At 53.1% G+C, this 16,044-nt stretch overlaps 1 protein-coding gene across 1 annotated transcript; it reads right to left on the reverse strand.

Moving 5' to 3' along the window:
* Positions 1-3,644: 3,644 nt before the first annotated feature.
* On the reverse strand, positions 3,645-15,907 carry NES (nestin). The gene is made up of 4 exons (XM_061605990.1): positions 14,969-15,907; positions 11,669-11,793; positions 11,490-11,563; positions 3,645-10,797 (listed from the first exon to the last, which is right to left on the reverse strand). The coding sequence occupies exons 1-4, from the start codon at positions 15,824-15,826 to the stop codon at positions 6,608-6,610; spliced, it is 5,247 nt and encodes a 1,748-aa protein (XP_061461974.1). The 5' UTR covers positions 15,827-15,907; the 3' UTR covers positions 3,645-6,607.
* Between the last annotated feature and the right edge of the window lie 137 nt (positions 15,908-16,044).

Consider the following 16,044-nt stretch of genomic DNA (forward strand, 5'->3'; position numbering starts at 1 on the left):
TCTCCCCCCTTTAGATGGGAATGTGGATGTTACCTGCAACTGCAGGGGTTGGACTAGCTGACTTTTAAGGCTGCCAGTCAGTGTAAGATGGATGCCAATGGCCTGACTTTGTATAAGGTGGCTTCCTACATTCTAGGATGGTGAGAGAGAGAGGAAATAGTTCTCCAGTCCTCCAGACAATTTCCTGTGGATGATCCCACATTCTAGTCATGTTTTGAGGGAGACAAATCATGTATTCATGCCATCCATACTTGCCCAGTCTGCATTGTGTTCCTTCATCTTGGTAATCTAAATGGAAAAGCCCCAAATATAGCCCATCTATTCAGAGAGAGCCTGCTCTCACTCTGGCTCTCTTCTCAAGCTCACTAGCTGATGGTGGGGGTGACTCAGACCCTTCTTGGATCAGCACAAAGGCAGCTCTTTTCTGCCTTCCATGACTCAGCACTGTAATCACAAAAGGCCTGATTGAGGCGTGTCATATAATGCGTTTTGGAATGCCATGCCATGGCAGTGCCAGTGGTGGGCACATGCCATGCATCAAAACAGCCTCGTTATTTATTTATTTAAAGCATTTTTTTAAAAAAACATCTCTCTTCAAGCAAGAAATGGCTCCCCCAAGCAGTTTACAAGTCCACCAGGCTAACATTGTGATAGACATACTACAAAAGGAAAAGGGATTAGGAGGGAGGACGAAAAAAGCAAACTTAGACACAAGGTCTTACTTACAGAGACCTTTTTAACAAGGAGCTGGAATGGAAAGAGTTGGAGGAGGAGAAAGAGGAGCACAAAGTTGCTGGTCTTTTAAGCAGTTGGAGATGTCCTGCAATCCCACCTCTCTTGCGCAACTCTCCTGTTGCCTGAAGGAATGGCTGTTGTCATTGCAGTTGTGTTTGGAAATGCAGTGAAAAATAAATATTTTGGATTTTAATAAATGCTTTAACATTATATTAAATGTATAGGTATCAAAGTGCCTTGGGGGTCTTAACTGATGGACAACTTAGAAATAAAGTAAATAATGAAATAATGAATTATAAAAGCAATTGTTGCGATTTAGCACCAAGGGCTACTTTTGTGGGGCTGAGACTGTTAGTTGCATAGAAAACATACATTTAAAGCACATTATTCCCCCCCACCCAAGAATCCTGGGAACTGTAGTATAGCCAGAGCTACAATTTCCAGCACCCTTAACAAACTTCAATTCCCAGGATTCGGGGAGGGGAATGTGCTTTAAATGTATGGTGTCTGCATAGCACAGTGGGAGAACACCTGCTTTGCATGCAGAAGGTCCAGGTTCGATCTCTGCTGGTATCTCCAGATAAGGCTGGGAAAAGACTCCCTGCCTGAAACCCTGGAGAGTGCTGCCAGTCAGTGAAGGCAATACTGAGCTAGATGGACCAATGGTCTGACTCAGTCTAAGGCAGCTTCCCTTGACCCTAAGGCGCCTTCCTATGTTCTCTCACCAAACCCCAGGATAGGAATGCCTGTGAACTGAATGTGAGGACGCACCTCGCACCGGCCCTGTTCCGCACCCTCCTGGAGTGTTCTTGCCTGGCTGGAAATGGGTCCTTGGGCAGTGATCATGCCTCTTCCTGGCCTGAATAGTGGATGGAGAGAGTTTTTTGGGGTGGAGTAGTAGAAACCTTTGACTCTAATCTACCCTATAGAGGTGGGAGCCGCATGATCCATTGCTGCACTCACTTTTGCCTCTGACCCCCAGATGGTTGCCCATGAAGGAATGTGGCCCTTGGGTTGAAAATGATCTGCTCCCCCATTAGGCGGGGGCGGCGGGGGCGGCACCAAAGCGATGGTTTTGGGTTCTCTGTGTTTTTTCCAGCTCCAGTCCCCAAACTGCCAACCCCTTCACCCACAGAGCCTTGATGGCATTGGCGCCAGCCTGGGGAGTGGTGTGTGTATATAGGGAGACTTGCATTCTTCCAGAAGGATCTTTAAGCATTAGCTCCTATGGCAACTAATCACCTGTACTGGCCCCTCTTTTTATTTCCTGAGTTCTTTTCTTCTAATAGCTTAAAGGGAATGTCACAGGCTGTGCATTTCACAAAATAATCTGATTTTACCATTTTTATCCGGGTGGTGGTGGTTATTTGCAACATTCCTCTTGTGTAGACTCTAATCATGCAGCTATAAAACTACAGGGCTGGAAGTGATCCTAAGAGGACATCCAGCCAAGCCCCAATCTTATAACAAAGCATCTCTTGAACCCAGTGAACGATTCCTGGAAGCCTGTTCCTGGATCTGTTCCTGACGTAGGGAAAGGCCCATTGCCACCACAGCTGCTTTGACTGGCCCTGATAGGATGGATGCAATTGTTCTCCCTCCCCCTCTCACTCATCACCCTCTCCCAGTCTCATCTAAGTCCCAGGGGGAGGGAAGTTGGACAGATGCATTTAACTCACTCTCCTTACTTCTCAAAATATTCCTGTCCTCAAGGGAGACGGTTGCATCAGCCAGGCACATAGTTAAGGCTCTCCATCAGTCGATGCATTCTGGCCCTTGCTATAAAAAGACCCCCTACCTGCTCCTTCCACAAAGGCAGGCTGCTAGCCAGGGTACTTCCCCAGGGCAGGGCTCTATCCAGCAGGCCCTCCCTTCTATCAGCCCTTGCTCTTCAAAGATCCAGCAGGCTGGAGGGCTTTCTTGCTATTCATTCTTTGCAGAAATGAGCTGCGTTCCCAGGGGGTGTGTGGTCTGAAGGCACATGAAGCCGCCACGGTACTGAGGCCAAGCGGGTTTGTGTCCGGGAAGTGCTATGGATGGGTGACCTGCTGCACTGTGATCCACATGTGTGCTACCTTGAGTTCCATGATGGAAGAAAAGGCGGGAGATAAATGTAGGAAAACAAAATGTGCAATGCAGTCGAGTCATCCAGTGAAGATGAATATGGAAGATTCAGACAAAAGGAAGTTCTTCTGTCTTCGCACAGAGTACAGTGTAGTTAAAACTGTGGAATGTGCTCCCCGAAGACATAGTGGCAGTCAGCACCCTGGATGGCTTTAAAAGTAGATCAGACAAATTCATGGAGGAGGAAAAGGCTACCAGTGGCTACTACTAGTCCTGATGGCTAGGTGCTATCTCCAGGCATCTGTCTGAATACCAGAGAGGCGGGGCAAGAAGTTGGGCAATTGCTGCGCTCAGGCTCCCCTTGCTGGCTTTCCACGGGGTCATCTGGCTGGCCACTGTGAGGACTGCTGAAGGAGACAGGCTTTTGGTCTGACCTTGTTATGTTGTGTGAAAGTCCAGAAACTGAAAAGTTTGGGGAGGGGAGGCACTTTTTACAGCAGGAATGGGGAACACCTGTGGCTCTCCAGATGGTGCAGCCTCCAGCTCTCAGCAGCCTGCATGGGCAATGGCAAGGGATGATGGGAAGTGTAGTTCAGCAATATCTGGAGGGCCACCGATGTTCCCCACTCATCGTACATGAAAGTTTTGAAAATGCAGACTGGCATTCTTGACCATTCTTTGGGTCTAATGTGCTTCTCTCTCTCTCTCTCTCTCTCTCTCTCTCTCTCTCTCTTTCACACACACACACACTTTTATCCACCCAAAGAAAATCCACATCAAGATATAATGCTTTTCAAGTAAAACATTACTTTTAAAAGTCCAGTTTTAAAACAAGACACTGCGAGTTTGTACGTGGTGGGAAGTGAATGGCTTTTATTAGCTTATAAAAGAGAAACAGTTGCAGGCATCAGGTGGTTCATCCTACTGTGGCAGGAGGCACTGCGGCAGAGTTTTAAAGTCCCACACATCAAGTTCAGGAAAACAATGAAACCCTCCACCTGTTATCCTTTCACAACAACTTGCAGCTTTCAAACCAACCAACCCCACCCCCCAGCTACCACCTGCCATTTGGGTGACTCTGCCTTCTCTGTTCTATGGCAAACACCCCTGTCGCAAACCTCAAAGTAGGGTCTAAAGACCACAATAAAATCTGCACTTGGGAGACATTTGCCATATTTGCAGCAAAACCCACATTTGGCTGCCCAAAGCCCCAAGTTCCATTTTGTTTCCAGTCCTCAGCCTAGATTTTTGCAACTGAAAAGCCACATTTCAACGCTGGCTTCTTGCAGTTAGAAGACAAAACTCTCCATCATAAGGCCTGCCTATGGGTCCTCGCATTTGAAATTAAGGGGCCAGAGTGCTGCAGATTTGTTTCTTAGATGTTGAATTCGCACCAAAGTTTCTTCTTGCAGCCACAAAATGCTTCTTATGAACAGTTATTTCCTCCTTCCTTTCACAGGTGGAAAAAGAGCTCCGCCAACTATGCACAGGAAAACTGAGCCCTATGCCCATATGGCAAATAGAGCCCCAAAGTGGCTGCACTACAGCCAACCTGGTGCACTACAGATGTTACTGGACTACCAGTTGCCCTGAGCAGCTAGGACAGCCAGTGCTCAGCGACGACAATGATGATGGTGATAGTTGTAGTCTGTCCAGCAACATCTGGAAGGCACCTGGTTGGGGAAGGCCCTCCCTAATGGTAGTGGAGACAAACCAGCTGAGGAATTTGACTTCCCCCATTTGAAGCCTCTCTTTTGGGCCAGATCACCAACCACGGTGGTTTGTCTGGCACCAGTCTTTGGAGGGGCACCAAGAAAGAAGCACCATTTGACCCGAGAGGAGCTTCCCAGGATCTTTTGCAATGCCACTGAGGATGGTGGGTGCGCCTCTCTCTGCTCGCATGGCAGAGCTGGATGCCTTCGGCCAGCTCTGTCCTCTGCCCATCCCTCGGTCCTGCGGTCCACCCCAGCCTCATAAACCATTGGATCCCAGCGCAGCATCATGTCAGACGGCAGGGATGCCAGGAGACAGGAAGCCGCCTTACACTCAGACCCTTGGCTCCTCTAGCTCAGATGGACTGTCCGCATTGCCTGCACTGATTGGCAGCCGCTCTCATGGGTTTCAGGGAGGGGTCTCTCCCAGCCCTACCTAAAGATGCCTTCAGGAATTGAACCTGGGGCCTTCAGCATGGAGAGCAGGCGCTTGGACAGCGTGCTGCAGGTATCTCTACCTCAGGGAGAGAAAGAGCCTCTGCAGTTGCTAAAGGCTTTTGTTACAGATCAGCCAGCCCTTGACTCATGTGGCATGCAGAAGGCACTTCTCAGAGTGTCACGGGATGCCACTTGGCAGCTGTGAGGTCTCCCCTGGCTTCCTCCCTGCAGTCCTCGTTCCCACTGTCCCCAGGAGCTTCAGCAGGGAAACCTGCCGGTCAGTGGGCTGTCTTCCCAGCACTTGCAGTGAGGGTCAAGTCCTAAGCCACGAGGACAGACATTTCAACTCACTTTCCCAACAGGTACACCAGCAGAAATATTTAGGAGCAGCGTACCAGGCATTTAAACATCTTTCCCCCCCTCTCTTAAAAACAAAACACACAAAACCCCTGGAATTGTTGTGCGGGGGCTACACAATGTTGTTGTTATAGTAAAAATGCATGTGGTCACATGCACACACACACACATACACACAGACACACAAGTAGTGGATTATGAGGTCTGAAAAATCGCAGGAAGAGTAGGCTAAGAGGGAGATATAAGGAAAGTAAACTCATTAATTCACATTGTTGCTGTGGTCTTTCATCAGACTTCCTCCAGAGTCACTCTGAGACCAAATCCCAATAACTCCCTGTTCAGATCTATCCCTTTTGTGCTCCCTGAAGAAACAGCCAACCTGTGGGGCTGGCATACCTGCTTTTCCTTCAGGCATGAAATTGACTAGACCCGAAACCACTCCTTAGCTGGTCTAGTCAATATCAGCACCTCCTTTAACTGTTATGGGACTTGAAGAAATGGCTGCAATTAGGGAAATGGGGACACACAGACTCTCTTTTGCCTCTGCTGCAAGGCTATGCCCCACTACAGACCCGGATATATCTGTAGCTGCCATCATTTTTTGTGTTCCTATTAATCCAGGATAATGACAATCTGTGCACAACTGTGTATTGTTTAGGCTACAGGAGCAAAAGGAAAACAAATTATGCAGTCCTTGATCCATGGGGATAGGTCTTCTGCAGCAGCCTTAAAAATTGCTGTGTCAGCCACAAAATATTAAAAATGGGATGTATTATTATTATTATTATTATTTTGCAATGTAACTTAGGGTAGACTGAGAGTTCAGAGATTTAGGGTGCCCGTGTACCATGCCCTGGGTGTTAACATAAAGGAAATTGGGTCAGCACTAATTGACAGATTTTCCTCACAGGCATCCGGAGACTTCTGACTGTTTGCTCTCCCAAACAGATGGGCATACTTAAGGGGAATATGAAGACCTAAAATTATTAAAGCCCCCCCCCTGCTATCATGCTATCTTTACTACTCCCCTATAAGGCACTGGAGTTGAATGCTCACTTAAACATGCTGTTGTCCTATTTAAAAATTGCTACTGTAAAGTGAAAAAGGGGTACAAAAACCCTATCTAATCAAAGTTTTGATTGTCAGTTTGACTGCCTATGTTTTAAAAAATTAAATGGTAGGATGGTATCTAGAAAAATAAAATAAGAAAGGTGGAGGTTTTTTAAAAAGTGACCCCATTGTCCACTAGTGATCTTGTTTGCCTCTAGCAAGAGTTAGCTGTTGGGATGATACAATATTTTTCAGTTGTCTTCTGAAGACCACAGTTCTTCCTCATCTTCTGGCCAGAGCTTCAGGTGTTGGCTCTTCTCCAGGCGGAGAACTTCATCTCCAAAATGTGGTGGGATGGAAATTGCTCGAGGATCAGCATCTTTCCCCCCTTTCACACAAGCAGTCTGCATTATGTCAGCAAATATGGTCTCGCTAGGATCCAGGTCCTCCAACCCTTTGCTGCAGTCCAGCAAAGCCTTCTCATGAACTTCAGAATTGACTTCTTCAGTTCTTGGTGTCTCTTCATAGGGCAGTGTTTGAGGTGTACTCTGGTTTGCCACCTCTGCTGTGGAGAGTTCATCCACCTCCTCTCTGTGGAGCTGCTGGGCAATAGTAACTGTCTTCACGAATTCTTCACCGGAGCTGCCACCATCATACTCCATATCGCCAGGTTGGAGGATCCCAATGCCGTTCAGTATCTCCTCAGTGAAATCTGCTATGCTAGGGTCTTGCTGTAGCCCATTTGTACTACTTTCAACCCACAGGTGACTGGATCCTTTTGGGTCTTTGGCACTGGGGGAGGAGATTCCTGGAGCATCCGTGGAACTCTGGGATTCATCGACATCAGACAATGCAACTGGTACACATTGATTCTCTTCTCCTTGGGAAGGATGTTCCTCTCCTCCTGTTGCCAGCAGTTCAGCCTCAACAGCACACGGCTCAGCTGCCTTGATCAACTCTTGGTTAAACTCCAGGGCTTGTTCTACAATTTCCAGGATATCAGCATCTTTCATGCTGTCTGTCGAAATACTCACAGCTGCCTCTGGCGAAAGATCTGGGAAACCCTCTCCACATGGGTCAACCTCAGCCAAGTCTTCCTGTGGGGTGGGCTCCTCCCTTCCACAGGTTTCTAGGTCAGAGATTTGATGGGCATATGGGGAACTTTCATCCTCACAGTACGCCAAAATGTCAGCCTCTGCAAGGCCTCCCTGGGCATCTGGAGACACCTCTCCTTCCAAGACAATTTCTCCCAAGTCAGCAACGCTGGTCAAAGGAGAAACCTTATGAGTGAATTCAGGGTCTACATTTTCTTGGTCGCCAAGTTCCCATGGGCCATCCTCTTCCACAAAGGCACTTTCCTCAGTGTTGCTGGGATCAAACTGATCTGCTTGGAAAACACTGTCCTTTTCTGGGCCGGAAGCAAAATCTGTGCCAAGTTCTTCCGTGTGGAGCCGCCCTATAAATTCATGCTCTTCCTCCACAACACCTCCTTGCTGGGAGGTCTCCCCAGTGGGCCTGTTGCCAGATCTCACATCAGACTGCACAAGAGCCTTTGCAGTATCCACGTCCTCCCTTGGCACCCCAAGGCCTGATGCATGCAGGCTTTCATAATCTCTGACGAGATCTGACGTTTCCGTCATAGTGTCCTCTAAATCTTTTGCCACTGGGGTCTCCTCTGAGTCTTGGCCGGGGGCAATCTCTGTGCTGCACCCTCTTCCCTCTTCTGCACCCTCTTCTTCCTCTTCTGTTAGGGAGCTGCTCAGACCCCCTTCCTCCGCTGTGGGTTGCTCCATATCCTCTAATGAGGCAGAACTGTCTTTGGTCAAAAGAGGCAAGTCTGCAGTTTCTCGGCTCTCTGGAAATGTTTGCTGGGACCCCCCAGAGGCAGCGGTTATCTGCCCATCATACATATGCAAGGGTGTGTGATCTGGCAATGTTTCCTCCAGCAGAATTTGCTTGCTGGTTTCCAGGGCCTTCTCAATGCTGTTGTTTTCACAGCTGGCATTTGGGGAGGTGTCTAAAGACTCGAGGGAATCCTCAGAACCCAAATACTCACTTTGTGACTGACAGTAGCCAGCATTGCCCTGGTTGTTGCCACTCTGCACGTCGGGGGAAGACTCCAACTCTTTGTCAACGTCACCATGGGCCAGGCTCTCTCCAAGGTGTGTTACCTGCTGGCTTTGGAGAACATCTTCCATTCCAGCAACAATTTGCTCATCTGCTGCTGTCTGTGCATCATCCTCAAACTGTTTGGCTGTAGGGGACCCCTGAGGGCTCTCTTCACCCTGCAAGTTATTTGTATCGACGTGGCTGGCCATTTCTCCTACCTGTGAAATGCCTGCTATCTCCTCACTGTTGGCTTCTGTTGCTTTTGGGCCCATCGCCAAATCCCCTTTCAGAATGACCCCATTAGCCTCAGGAGTAGCCACTGGGATCTCCTCTGCTTCTCCTCCTCCTCCTCCTCCATCCACCTTCTTCTCTGTCAGCTGTTGTTCCTCAGATGTTGCTCCCACCACTTCTGTAGCTCCTCCTCTAGAGTCCTCTTGCCCCAGAACATCTTCATATTGCAAGGCAGCATCTGCCTCGCAGGGGCCCTCTTGGGAGCCCACCGTCTCCACCTCGGAGACCCCTTCCTTCTCTGTTGTGTCTTTATTCCTTAAACCATTCTCTCCTTCGGGGAGAGCTGTGGGTCCAAAAACATCCTCTCCTGCCTCCCCTCCATTGCTTCTCTTGGCATCCCTGCTTTCCACCATCCTGGGCTCATCTGCCAAGTTGCCTGCTTCCTCCCTTACTGACTTTCCTTCTGCTGAGATGGCCTCTTCCGCCCTGAAGGCCTCTGGTTCCAGGATCACCTCCTTCACTTCTTCCTCCAGCAAGGCAGACTCTGTCTGGTCAAACAGGCCTTCTGGCACCTGAAGCTGTTCCTGCTCAACCTGAAGAAAGAGGCGCTCTTGGCAACTTTCTGCAGGCAAAGTGTCATGGGTTATTGGTGGTGCATTTTCAGAGGCAAGCCCTTCTGCCTGCAGACTCTCATTTCCCAGCACCTCTGCCTGCTGCAAGACTTCATCTTCATTCTCCCTGGAAGGGCTCCACAGGTCCCTCCTTTCCTCGTCCTCTGACAGGTGCAGGGCTTCGGTGCGCACCGCCTTCAGGTCTTCTCCCCCTCCCCCTGCCTCTTCCACATCCCCTCCTGTGGCAGCTGCATGGTCATCGTGATGGCTGGTGCCAGGATCCCAGCCCTCCCTCCCAACGGCAGGCATGTCTTTGCCCAGGGGACAGGCTGCTTCTGTGCATGCAGAGGCCTCCTCTGAGTCATGGCCCCTCTGCTCCATGTGCCATAACGTTGGTGGCTCCTTGTCGCCCTCATCCTCATTCTCTTTGAGAGGTCTTGCTTCTCTGTAGCTCTCGATTCCCCCAGTGGCTGGAATGCCGCCTGCAATTTCCCCGGCCTCCCTCTCTTTCTCAAGCAATTCTGTTTCTTGCAGAGTGGTGGGCTTCACATCCTGAGGCACCCAAACCTCTGCCTCTTCTTCGTGACCCTGAGCCCAGGCCTCGTGGCCACCATTCACCTCCGCAGAGTCTTCAAAGCCTTGGTCTGTCACTGGCTGAGTGCTTCTCACTTGCTCTTTGTGCACTTCCTCTGCGGCTTCCTCAAACAATTTGTCGCTTAGAGGAGGAGCTGTTTCACTTTCCTCTTCCATGGGGGGAGAGCCATCGGAAGGAAGGCTGTTTTGGGATTCATCCACATTGAGCAAGCTGGTTTCGAGGTGGACGTCTCCCCCATTGACTTCTTTGAGTGCAATCTCTAAAGCTTCTGTGACCAGCTGGCTGGGGTAAGGCACGTTTTGGGGCCTGGTCTCCCCTGGTGGTTCTTTGGTGAGCTGCTTCCCATCTCCCTCCTCCTCCTGCTCACCGAGTCCTCCCCCCTCTCTTGCTTCCACTTCAGTCGCACACCCACTGCTGCTTTCTCCTTTCGTCTGGAATCTTTGCTCGGTGTCTGAGTTGGATTCTTCCAAGATGGCAGGAACAACAGAGTTGAAAGGCGGGGGCGACTCATGCAAGAGCGCCTGGAAAATCGTTTCAGTTTGGGTAGCCAATACCACCTTGCTTTGCTGGGCTGGGCCCTCCTTAAAGGCAGCAGAGTCAAGGGAAACTGGGGCATCCTTCGGAGGCAGCACTGCATCAAACCCTTTTGTGGGCTGGGACTGGAGGATGCTATTGGCCTTCTGGAACTCCCTGGCTACCGGGCTGCTACTCTTGGGGAGCACAGAGGAAACGTGGTTCATTGTGAAGGACTCGTTTTGGTTCCTGGGCAGCTGAGGCTTTGTGTTTGCCATCAGGAAGGTGGTGGAGGGGCCTGGCCGGTGATCTCGGGAGCCCAGGTGCCCTCTGTCGAGAGACAAGCCTTGGAGGCCACTATGACTTGACTCCAGTTTCCCATCTGCAGGAAGGACCAAGAAGCACAATGTGATGTGAAGGCTGTTTGCCAGAGAAAGGAACCTTGGTTGATAAATCATATTAATTTTACTGGATTTATAGGAGATTATTATTTTACTGTTGTTTTAATATGAATTTTGTAAACTGCCCTGTGATCCTGATGGATGAAGGGCAATGGAGAAATATAGTGCAGAAATTAAAATAAATACATGGGGCTTGCAACCACCAGGGAGGAAAAGGAAGGACTTAATCTTCATATAGTACAGAGTTAAACTATGGAATTTGCTCCCACAAGTGGCAGTGAGGCCACAAAGTTGGGTGGCTTTTAAAAAGGATTAGACAAATTCATGGATGAGGAAAAGGCTAGCAAAGGCTACTAGCCATGGTGGCTCAGCTCTGCCTCCACGGCCGGGAGGCAGCATGCTTCCAAATACCAGTGGCTGGGAACTGCAGGAGGGAGAGTGCTCTTGCACTCGGCTCTGGCTTTCCTGCTTCCCATAATGGGCCTCTGGCTGGCCACGGTGTGAACAGGAGGCTGGCCTAGCTGGGCTACTGGCCTGAGCAAATGTTTAAATCCTGCAGGCAGCCACACCACCTCACATCTCCTCAAAACAAAAGGAAAAACCAGGGAGGGGGAGGAAATGGCCCCACAAGTCCTCCTCCCTCCCGGGGTGTTCTCCACTCCTGGCTTCATACCTCGGAGGCTGTTGGCCAGCTGGAAGCCTGTAGCTGGAATCTGCAGCCGTGTACTCTCAGCCTCCAGAAGGGTCCTGCAAAGAAAGGTTGGAGGTGGGTGGGTGGGTGTCTTGCAGGAGTGTCACCCCATGCAGAATCAGTCAGAGCAACTCCCTCCCCGAGGGACACAGTGCGCTCACCTGTACGTGGCCACTTCCAGGCTGAGGTGCATCTTCAGGTGCATCAGCTGCTGCCGGTCTTCCAGGACCTGAGCGATGTGGGCCCGCAGGGACTGCTTCTCTTCCTCCAGGGACTGGATGGCCAGCTGTCAAGGCAAAGGGCGAGAAAAGCCAGTGGTCAACTCTGCCGCTCCCTTGGTCCACGAACGAGCCGTGGCAGGGGAGAGGTGGGCCCTTCCCTCATGTGCTGCAAAAGGCCACTTGGGAAGGGGGAGCCCACAGCAGCTGCTCTTGGCGTCGTTGCCCTCATCTTTATTTCCACCCTGATGGGCACTGGCAGCAGGGAGGCCTTCCTTGCTTTAGGGGTTTGGGTGCAGCAGACCCTCCCCCCCAACAATGGGGCACAGGCATATTTGTAAACTTATGAAACCTTTTATCACTTGGCTTTATTGTACCACCCATTTCCCCCTGCAAGGCTGGTTTGCAAGGCCTTAGACCTCAGCTGTGTCGCGACTCAGGTTTAGGAAAGCCTACTTTACTTTGCAAAGTTAACTAAGGGTTGGTCCACCAAGCCTGTCAACTTGCCTCCCCTGAGGGGGAGCACACAGCAGGCCAGCCACATGTTGCACCTTCCCTACACCCCATCCCACCCTTTTTATGTGGATTGGCCTCCACACAAGAGGGTTTCTTTGGAACCAAACCACCGTGAGTGTGGGGGGTCCTAACCCCTTGTGCTGCTGCTCACCCACTACAGGGTTCATTGAAGGCTGAGACGGTGTTGCGTAAGTGAGCTGCCACACTCCGTCCTTACTCTCTTCACAAGGACACAGGACGCTCCTTAATACTGAGTCAAACTATTGTTCTGTCTAGCTCAGTATTTCCTGCTCTGACTGGCAGCAGCTCTCCAGGTCCCAGCCCCACCCAGAGATGCTGGGGACTGAACTTGAGGCCTTCACAGACAAAGCTACATAATTTCCCACTGAGCTAAAGCTTTTAGTCTAATTACAAGGCAAGATTCCAGTCCTCAGAGTTTTGAGCAATGGGATAATTTAGATAGGAACGGAGAAAGCTGCCTTATCCTGAGTCAGACCATTGGTCCATCTAGCTCAGTATTGGCTACACTGACTGACAGTGTCAGTGTCAGACAGAGGGACATTCCCAGCCCTCCCTGGAGATGCCACTGGAGATTGAACCTAGGCGCTTCTGCAGGCAAAGCAAGTGCTCTAACCATTGAGCCACACTCCTTCCCACAAGGGCTTACTAGAACCTCATATGTTCAGCCTTTGCCATACTAGACATATGATTACCTCTCACCTGACAGCATTCAGGTCTTAACTTTGGCTCTCGGAGCCGCCTGAGCTTTCCTCAGCCTTGCTTGCCCCATGCAACAGACAGCAGGTGGCTCTGTCGTGGGGAGGGTGGCGGGGTGGGTGGGGGCACGAGACAAGGAAGGTGTCTGGCTTTCTTTGCCCAGGAAGAAATAAAAGTGCCCCAGAGACAACTGCTTGGGAGGGACGGAAAGAGGCTTTTGTGGCAAGTGACTCGTCATTAGGCTGTCACTCGGTGCCAGAACGCAAGTAGGCCGGAAGGCACTTTGTCTCCTTGCTGCCTCCGTGCAACTCAGTTCCCCTCCAGGAGGAGAGGAGGGCGGCAGACAAGGGCGGGCATCCAAACACACCGTTGAGGGGAGAAAAGCGGCATCTGCTACCTACCTCTCCCCGCCACACACACATACCCAGAGCCTCTCCCTCGCCTGGCCTGGCTGTCTGCAGCTGCACTTGGGGCTCCCTGGTGCCGTACCTTGCAGTGCAGCCCCTCCACAGCTTTGACTGCTCCACCTCAAAGGGCGTTTGTGGCCTGCTGGAATGCTGCCTCACTTGGGTCACATCCACACCACACATTTAACCCACATGGCTTGGGAACTGTAGTTTACCCCCCACAGAGCTACAATTCCCAGGATTCCTTGGGGGAAGCCATGAGGCTTAGATGTATGGTGAGTAAGCAGCAGTCTCCAAAACAATCTCTTTCTCTCTTTCTCCAGCGTGTGTCTTATGTGTGGCTGACTGCTTCCCTTTGCAATCCTGCACCTGAACAACCCAAATGCCTCTGTCCCCAGCGGTCACCATACCAGTCCTCTGCCATCCCCCACTCCTCCTTGCCCCAAACCTCCTCTCACATACTGAAAAAAATCCAGCGCACCTGAAACGTTATGCTACCTTCACTGTCACCATGGGTGCAAATTGCAGAACTGTGTGCAAACCACCCCAGGAGGCGCAGAATGGCCTGCTTGGCTTAGAGCATAGCATGGCCGCCCTCCCCCAGGAAGTGGCACTACAGGTGGTGGATCGGGGCCAGCTCTAATATAGTGCTAAGGATGAAACAAAAGTGTGTGTGTGTGTGTGTGTGTGACTTCACACCTGAAAATAGGTGCTTGATGCAAAAGATTTAAAAGAAACCCGTCAAGATGTGGTTGGGAAATGCGCCTTTGGGCTTGACTAGGCTGACCCCCCTCCCTGCCTGAAGACAGGCACATGCGCCTCAGCCGCTTCCCATGCAAGGGCCAGAGGGTGCAAGCAGAGAGGAACTGGGGCCAGCAAGGGCCTCCAGGCGACTTGGGAAAGCGAGTCAAGCCACAGGCTGGGGTGGGAAGGACCCACACCACTCGCCCGGGGCCAGTGGCCTGGCACCTTCCTCCACAAGGCTGCCGGAGCTCATCCACAGAGGACTTAGCTGCAGCCACATATTCCTCCCCCCCAAAAAACTCTCAACAGTTTGCCACCAACTGTGTGGGTGACCATCTCCATCACACGTCTTGCATCCGGGGCAGAGCCAGGTGACCCCGGCGGTTCCCTCTGTGGTGGTTGATCTGCGGCTGTTTCATGCAAGCGAGCAGGCCGTCCCTTGAGGCCGCCACTGCCCCGCTCTCTGCACATGCCTCCGAGTCTCCCCAAGTGAGCACTGCAGGCGCAGCGAGCAAGACCTCCTGGCCAGGATGGCTTGGCGCGGCCTCCCCATCAGAAGGAGGAAGCCCGCAGGGGCACCCCGCCTGCGCCACTCCCCGAGGCAAACCCTCTTCCGGCGGCCCAGCCTTGGCTGTGCCCTCTTTGGCCCCCAGGCAGCCGAACCCCCCGGATCCCCGCCCCAAACCCTCGCTCCCGTTCCTGCGGGGGCGCATCCCTCCGTAGCAGGACGAGCCGGCGTCCAGCTCCGCCTCGTCTGCCGGGGGCGCAAGGGGCGCTCTGCCTCCCCGGTGCGGCGCTGCGTCGAGGGCCCGGGAGCGCCCGCCCGCCCGCCCGGTCCGGCCCCTCCGCCGCCGCCCACCTGCAGCTCGCCGGCCTCGCCATGCTGCTGCTGCCACTGCTGGGCGAGGCTCTCCTCCAGGACCTCCTTGCGGACCTTCAGGCCGGACAGCTCCTGCTCGAGCTGCTGCAGCCGGAGCCGGCTCTGGCGGGTGCCGTCGGTGGCCTTCCAGAGCTCCTCCGTGGCCTCGCCCAAGGCGGCCTCCAGCCGGCAGACCTCCGCCTTGTAGGTCTCCACCGCCCCCCGCCAGATGCCGGCCAGCCGCTGGGCGTAGTCCTCCACCTCCACCGGCGGGAAGGCGCAGGTTCCCGGCAGCGGCGGCGGCCCGGCCCGGGCGCGCTCCAGATTCCCCGAGGAGCCGGTGGCCGCCGCCGCCGCCTCCCGCACCAGCCCGGCCGCCTCCTGGCGGTGGCTCTGGGCCAGCGCCTCCAGCTCCCGCTCCACCTGGGCGGCCTTCTCCCGCAGCCACAGCTGAGCGCGCCGCTCCTCCTCCAGCTCCTGCCGGCCGCGCGCGAGAAGCCGCCGGGCCTCTTCGCGGGCCGCCCGCTCCTTCTGGCACCGGCCCGCCGCCCGCCGCGCTTCCTCGCGCAGGGCGTCGCAGGCCAGCTCCGCCGAGCACTTCTCCCGGGAGGCCTGGCCCAGGGCGGCCCGCAGGGCGGCCACTTCCTTCTCACAGCCGGCCCGCCAGGAGCCCGCCGTGCCCGCGTCCGCCGCCGGCCCGGCCCGCCGCAGCTCCTGGAGCTGGCCCTTCAGCCCCTCGTTCTCCTCCTCCAGGCGCTTCACGCGGGCCAGGTAGGCTTCCAGGCGCTTGTTGAGGTCCCACATCTGGCGCGACTCCTCGGCCAAGGGACGCGGCGAGCTGCCCAGTAAAACCTCCATGGCGCTCCGAGAGCCTGGGTGCGCCGGGCGGGGAGCGAGTGCGAGTGCCGGTCCTGGGCAGCAGACAGCGTCGCCGGGGCGCCTCCGCACCGCTATTCATACTGCCCCGAAGGAGGGGGGGAAGGGGAGGCGGAGGGGGAGCGAGGGGGGAGGGCTCCCTTAACCCTTGCCTCGCCTTGCCGTGCATGCAGAAGGTGCCAGGGTGGACCTGGCTAAGG

Source organism: Rhineura floridana, chromosome 22, assembly GCF_030035675.1.
Source record: "Rhineura floridana isolate rRhiFlo1 chromosome 22, rRhiFlo1.hap2, whole genome shotgun sequence".
NCBI lineage: Eukaryota > Metazoa > Chordata > Lepidosauria > Squamata > Rhineuridae > Rhineura > Rhineura floridana.

Bases quoted from the DNA above. Each gene is read 5' to 3' on its own strand.
- NES (XM_061605990.1), bottom strand. From the start codon at position 15,826: ATGGAGGTTTTACTGGGCAGCTCGCCGCGTCCCTTGGCCGAGGAGTCG. The intron at 11,794-14,968 runs GTGGGCGGCGGC...TTGCCTTGACAG, and splicing joins GCGAGGCCGGCGAGCTGCAG to CTGGCCATCCAGTCCCTGGA. The intron at 10,798-11,489 runs GTATGAAGCCAG...TCCTTCCTGCAG, and splicing joins GCTGGCCAACAGCCTCCGAG to ATGGGAAACTGGAGTCAAGT.